The sequence below is a fragment of the Sander vitreus genome, chromosome 14 (genome assembly GCF_031162955.1).
Source record: "Sander vitreus isolate 19-12246 chromosome 14, sanVit1, whole genome shotgun sequence".
Lineage (NCBI taxonomy): Eukaryota > Metazoa > Chordata > Actinopteri > Perciformes > Percidae > Sander > Sander vitreus.
The window spans coordinates 21,590,346-21,597,002 of NC_135868.1; the positions used below are offsets into that span (position 1 = coordinate 21,590,346).

The following is a 6,657-nucleotide window of genomic DNA, read 5'->3' on the forward strand; positions in this document are numbered from 1 at the left end:
CTTATCAAATAAAGGCGGAAAAGCCTTTATTTCACAGCGTGTCGCAACTTTTTACCATTCTGAGCAACCATGCTGTGTAAAGCCTCTGACACACTAACCCGAAGGCCGACCGTTGGCAGAAAAGAACAGACTCGAGTCACTGACCTCGCCAGACTGTCCGAACGGCCGATTATCAGGTTGGTGTGTCACTGCCTTAAGTGACATTAACAGATCGGAAAAGACCTACAGCAATACACTTTCAAATGTAAATATCCATCCATGTTTATTACAACATTCAAATATGAGGACTTGACTATGAGGTCTGGTTTCTTAAGCGCCGGTTTTTCAATTGACTTAAAAAAAAAGAAATTGTTATAATACACATTGTTGAAGAAACTGAAAAACACGTCAATCTGCGAACAAAAAACACAAATGGCACAATGCAACACAGGCATTACCACTGGTAAGAATATTGTCCTGTTTCACAAAAAAATGTTGAAAAAGATCTTCCTTGACTTGTGTAACTTGTAGTCCGTGTGTCACTAAATATCAGGGGAAAAAACAACCCCTCAAAAAAAGTTAGATTAAAAAAAATCAATAAAAATCAATATCTGTATTTTGTAGAATAATCCTTTGGGGACACCACCAGACCTCTTCCCTTTCTTGCTCCACGGTACACTGTTTCAACAATGTCAATCATCTCCTGCTTGTCCTCCATTGTCCAGTTTATCTTGTTGTTGTTGCCGGTGCCCAAATCAATCATGATGTGCTTGTTCCTGAAAAAAACACCAATAATAATATGAAGTTCTGGAGTCGCACAGTAGTTCCCCAACGACAGACAGGAAGGCTTTATATGAGAAGGTCCTCATACAGCAACCATTTAAAGTGCTCATATTATGCTTTTTGGCTTTTCCCCCTTTCCTTTATTGTGTCATATATCTTTTTTGTGCACGTTATAGGTTTACAAAGTGAAAAAGCACAAAGTCCACCCCAAAGGGACTTACCATCTCCAACAGAAAACACTGTTCACTAACTGCTCCTAACAGCTCTATTGTAGTCCAGCCTTTACTTCTGTGACAAATGTGCGTCACTTTGTAACACGTTATAATGCTCACCTAGCTGCTAGCATGGCACTCCCTCATACTCTGCTTCTAACTGGGTAGTAAGGCTTTGACTTTTGCCCAAAAATCATATTCGAAGTTTGTTTGTTTATTAATATTCAAATATTTATTAATAATATTTTGACCATTAAATGCTTTCAGTAAGGCTTATATTGGTATCAAACTTCGTATATGTTCTGTCCACCAGAGGGCAGTGTATCAGTCAGTAGGCGTGTAATGATGTTTTCAGAAGAAAAACACACTGCCACAACAATTTTTTTATTAAGTCAGATCCTGGATTAAATACAAACAGTATGCTTTCAACAGGAAGGTCGGATATTTCACCGTAGCCTATGTAAGTGGTCTGATGTTTATACTTTTGCGCTGGTGTGTGCGTCGAGCCGCGTGTGTGTGGGTGTGTGTGTGTGTGTGTGTGTGTGTGTGTGTGTGTGTGTGTGTGTTAGAGTGAGAGAGTGACGGTGATTACCGGTATTCACACGGTAGTCACAGTGAGAGAAACAAAGTGTCTCCCCTGTTCTTTCTGACCACGGTGAAATCTGGAGCAGGAGAAGTTAACCCTCTCCTTGATTTCATGTTGTTAATGGAGAAGGAGAACCAGGAAATGAGTCGGGGAGGAAATGTAACGCTACCACGCTACGGCCGAGCGAGAGTTACATTTTGAAATGCGTGAAAAAGCCTCGGAATCTGAATTGAAAACAACGTTTACAAGCAAACACATTTACAAAAAAATAATGCCCATAACAGGTTTGAAATTCGAATATTAAGGGCTGTCTAATATTCGTTCGAATATCAATAATTTTTTTAATATTCGAATTATATTCGAATATCGTAGTTCGGAGTCAAAGGCCTACTGAGTAGTAGTCCTTACCTAGGTACTGCTCATGAGTGACTACCAACAAAGCTGGAACAGAAGTGAGAGGCCTCACTCTGTAGCTAAAACAGAGAGCTCAACACACAGGGTGAAAAGAGGAGCTGCAGCAATGTGCAGTACAACAAAAATGTTTTTTTTTTTTTTTAAATTAAACCACGTAAACCTATAAATACATATGTATACATTGTATTTCGATATAACCTCTAAATACAATTATGAACCTGAAAATGAGCTTAATATGAGCACTTTAAATCACATCATAATAATCATAATTCATAGCATTTCCATTGATATTTTGAAATCCAGACATTAAGCGCCTTACCTGAAAAAGAACATGACGGTGCAGGGGTCGTACAACTCGTACATCTTGTTGAAGTCAGGCACTTCTGTGATGTCCACCAGGTAAATGACTGCAAAATTCTTCACCTGTCAGGCATTAAGAGGGAGAATATTAATGCAACAGTAATCAATCAAGGTATCATGATGAACAGCAAATCATGTAGCATTACAGGCAGAACAACGCAACAGGGATTGGTTGGTTTTTGGAATCAACAAAACAGTTGTTTTGGCCGATTGATATTTCTTTCTTTTTTTCACCTGCTTTGCCAGTTCACACTACCATGTATTGGGTTATTTGCATGACTAGTACACTGGTTACCTGATAACATTTAAAGTTCTATGTAAGATATTAACTATTAACATACCAAGGTTTTCCCTGCTCTATGGCGTTTTAAGCGCCCAACGTCGACTTCAAGGCAGCGCTGCGACCGTTGACTTCAAGGCACCTAACCATTGCCTAATCCTAGTGCCTCCCAGGCAGCGCTGCCTGGAAGGCGACGTTGGGGGCTTAAAACACCAAACACCGTTTTCCCTACCATTATAAGTCTTAGATGCAGCACCTGTCCCGTTTCTGTCAGCACCGAAGCTGAATGAATGTGAAACGCGGCAAAAAAAGTGCCAAAAACGTGGGGAAACGCACCAGAAAAAGCATCAAACTAACTAAAAGACTTTTCTCAGATCTAAAGATTGTAGTTGGATTTCTTTAGCAAGCTTTGTCTTTAAGCTTTTTGAGTGTTATATAATCTGCTCTAGCTTTCCCAACGTTTTAGAAACAGGTATGGTGTCCTTTGCATTACCTGCAAACCCTCACCATTTAAGTGTGCTGGTATGGAAAGTGGGCATGCTCAAATAAGCTTCAAATAGAGTATAACTTACATCTTTTAGAATGTATTACAATGCTTCAGCTTTTTAACTGCCTTAATAGCTTTGCGCAGCATGTCCTGAAAATTGTCTACAAACTGCTGACTGAGAGTAAGATGACCCCAACATAACATACTGTAATGGGAATCTTAGTTGTAAAATCAGCAATAAACTGCCAAGAGCAATGAACAGCGTGATGAAAAAAAGTGATGAATCTTCACATCCCTTTAGGAAACAGTATAAATCTATACTAGAAAACATCTTCAGCATTGTAGAAAAGGACCCTCACATGATTTTCTGTTACCTGTAAAATCAATAGGATTTTCAGCTGAGGTCAAGTCAAACTATAAACTGTAATTGCTCATTTTGTTTTACCTGGCTAAGCATTGTTTTTAAGTTTATTAATACTGCCGATATGTAGTGTTATCATGAATTTTAATATCATAATTTGTAAGTAGGGTTGGGTACCGAAACGCGGTGCCAATAGGGCACCGGTTCCGACGTAAACGGTAGTAACGAGACCGAACGAAAATAAGAACAAAAATTTCAGTTCTTCATATCGGAGCCCGACTTTTTTTTTTTTCAGAAGCATCGCTGCACGGGACGCTACGTTACCATTAGCTAGTAGCTGGATTAAACACAATGGTTAAAATGCTGACAGCTTACGTTAAGCGGTGTAAAGTGTGACTGTAGAGGATTCCAACACCGGGACGTCTGCGGGCAGCTGCCGTTGTTGGAAAAACAACACAGACGGTGCGTTCACTTGAAACTCACCAGCCTTGTGGTGCATTCAAAGTTATTGTAAAATACCCTTTCCCCATCTGGTGCTTGTTTTTGTCATTTACCAGCAATTTACTGGTGAAATAAGTCATTGTTATAAGTTACTGTTATTACATTATTAATCAATCATTTAATTTTGACCATATGGCCTTAGCAATAAACATTCTTTAATGTCGCCAACTGTCGTTTTGTGCTCCTTTTTTATATTATATACATTATAAATATATTCTATATATTTCGGTTCAGGCACCGGCACCGTTTTAAAAGTATCGTTTTAGCACCGGTATCGGAAAAAACCCAAACGATACCCAACCCTATTTGTAAGTGTAGAATATACTGTCATTTGCACACAAAAAAACTATAAATTTAGCATTTAATGCAACTGACGGCAATTAGTCGCTGTAGCAACATTTCACCCAGCTAACAAAGTACTATCAAGGATATTTATAACGTAAAGCTCCCTATGGAGTTTAATTGTGTAGGTGGACTAAACATAACGTAACTTTTATGAATACTACAGCCTGTGATCATCATATATTTATTTTCCATCCCCAGCTGGTAACTGTTATTCTGATATTTTTAGGCCTTTATATTTTGGCATATCATGTGACTAGGCCTGTAACAATTATTTTTTTTATTGTCTTAATATAAACAATATTTGTTTAAGTAATCGCCATTTCTTTGTTTATCCACAATAATTGCTAACATTAGCTAAGGTGCTAAGGGGTATGTCTGTTGATGGTAATAGTCAATTTTATGTTCATTTAAGAAAAATATACAATGTATTATGATTAAAAAAAAGAGGTGTGGTTCACTTTATAGGCTGTGTACTTGTGTTATTACACCATTTGGGTCACATAATAGGGATATAACCAAAAGATGTATCCTGGGGTTCATTTGAAACTTTATTTGTTTGAAAAATAAAATTATATCGTGAATCGCAATAATTTCCAAGACAATTAATTGTACAGCAAAATTTGGAATTGTTACAGATCTACATTTGACAGTAAATATGTGTAGTGTATACAACTGAATACATTTGACTGAAATATAAGGTTTAAGTCTGAATTTGAAACATCTTTATTGGCTACTGTTGCTGTTCACGTGCGACTTTATGCTTTGCCCCTAAAGACAAGTCTGTACTGTACTGCTGTCTCATTTGGCCAAATCCAATGCTATCTCTATGGAAAGCTATAATATATCTGTTACAGCGGACCAGCCGGTGATAGCAGCCAGGGGGTAGCTTATAATGCTATTGTTACAACACACACGGTTTATCTAGGCTGGATCAGCCACTAATCAAACCTTTTCAGCGATGCTGTAGAGAACTTCGTCCATTTTCATACACGTTGGGTCCCAGTCGTGTCCAAAGCGGATCACGAGGACTCGGTCCTCCTCAGACAGAATGGCTTGGTCAACCTGCCAGCCATTATGGAGATGTGGTAGCATGTACGACATCTTGATCCTAAACTGTCGATTCCCAAGCTGAAAAACAACACAATTTGACTTTAGCTTCACACAACTTGGGAGGCAATGAGAGCAACGTTAAGTTGACATCCAGCAAAATCAGAATTTCGCTCGTAGTTTTCAGTAACGTTAACGTTAGCTAGGTATGTTTAGCTAGTTATCCTGCTGACAACAGACAACGTTAGCTAGTTAAGGAGCCAAAGAAAAGTCTGGAAGAGGAAATAATTAAACTTAGTTACGATTAAAAAAAAAATAAAAAAAATCGTGCGGAAACACTTACCTTAAAATAAAAAGGATTACGTATTAAAACGTAGCGTGTTAACTCTAATATAAGGCAGAAGAACCCCGTTAACTGATGCTGCTGTGTACCTTTTCGTAAATGTTACGTTTTGTACACACGTCATCAAACGAGCGACACTGTGGACACGACGTAGTTACGTCACGCGTATGTATACCTAATTTTGCAGCACTGTAAAAAAAGACTGTAACAAAAATAAGGTATTGGATTTTAATTTGTGTTTTTGTAAATAATAAGAAATGTATTAATACAGTTGATATGCTAGTTTTATTTAGAAAAATATAATGGTATTGTCTTGCCTACCTTCAGTTAAGTTTTATTTATTTGTTCATTAAAAAAACCTATATATATTTATTACCGTTGTTTGTATTTATTTAATTCTTGCTATGTTACTGTAATACATGTATCTTGTGTCCTGATAAGATAAGAATATATCGCCTTATTGAGAGCAAAGACATGGCTGTCGTTATATTTAATGAGTATAATGCTGAATTGTTTTATATTTGATGTGTTTGTCGCAAGTTGTATGTATGAATTTACCTATAAAGTTAATGCAAAAATACAAGTTGTGTTTTTGTTGTAGTTAACACATTTCAAAATACAAAATTGCATTTCTGATAAAACATATAAGTATGGGACACTTCAAACACGTAATAAATGAGAAGTCAGTCATACAAATAATATTAGATATAACTGAGAAGATTTAGATTAATATGATTTGATTACTAACTTCCAAAAAAAAAAGAAACATTGTCAGTTTGCATGCAGGCATTTATGATTTTATCCCAAATTAGAAATGTTTTAGATGCTTTAACTCACTCAATATACATTCTTTAAAGAGGTTAAGAAGCAAACCAAAAACCTCTGATTGCACGATCAAGACATACTTGAACGTACAACATACAAAAACAAGACACTTGAAATAGCCTACATTGGCATAA

The 6,657-nt window shown here is 37.0% G+C and overlaps 1 protein-coding gene across 1 annotated transcript; it reads right to left on the reverse strand.

The window, feature by feature from the left end:
- Positions 1-236: 236 nt before the first annotated feature.
- Positions 237-5,832, reverse strand: txnl4a (thioredoxin-like 4A). Its single transcript, XM_078268072.1, has 4 exons — positions 5,699-5,832; positions 5,257-5,436; positions 2,294-2,397; positions 237-755 (listed from the first exon to the last, which is right to left on the reverse strand). The coding sequence occupies exons 2-4, from the start codon at positions 5,407-5,409 to the stop codon at positions 584-586; spliced, it is 429 nt and encodes a 142-aa protein (XP_078124198.1). The 5' UTR covers positions 5,410-5,436; positions 5,699-5,832; the 3' UTR covers positions 237-583.
- Between the last annotated feature and the right edge of the window lie 825 nt (positions 5,833-6,657).

Excerpts from the sequence above, each read along its gene's own strand:
- txnl4a (XM_078268072.1), bottom strand. The coding sequence starts at position 5,409 with ATGTCGTACATGCTACCACATCTCCATAATGGCTGGCAGGTTGACCAA. Across the intron at positions 2,398-5,256 it reads TCTACAGCATCGCTGAAAAG|GTGAAGAATTTTGCAGTCAT; the intron begins GTTTGATTAGTG and ends AATGCCTGACAG. Across the intron at positions 756-2,293 it reads ACCGTCATGTTCTTTTTCAG|GAACAAGCACATCATGATTG; the intron begins GTAAGGCGCTTA and ends TGTTTTTTTCAG.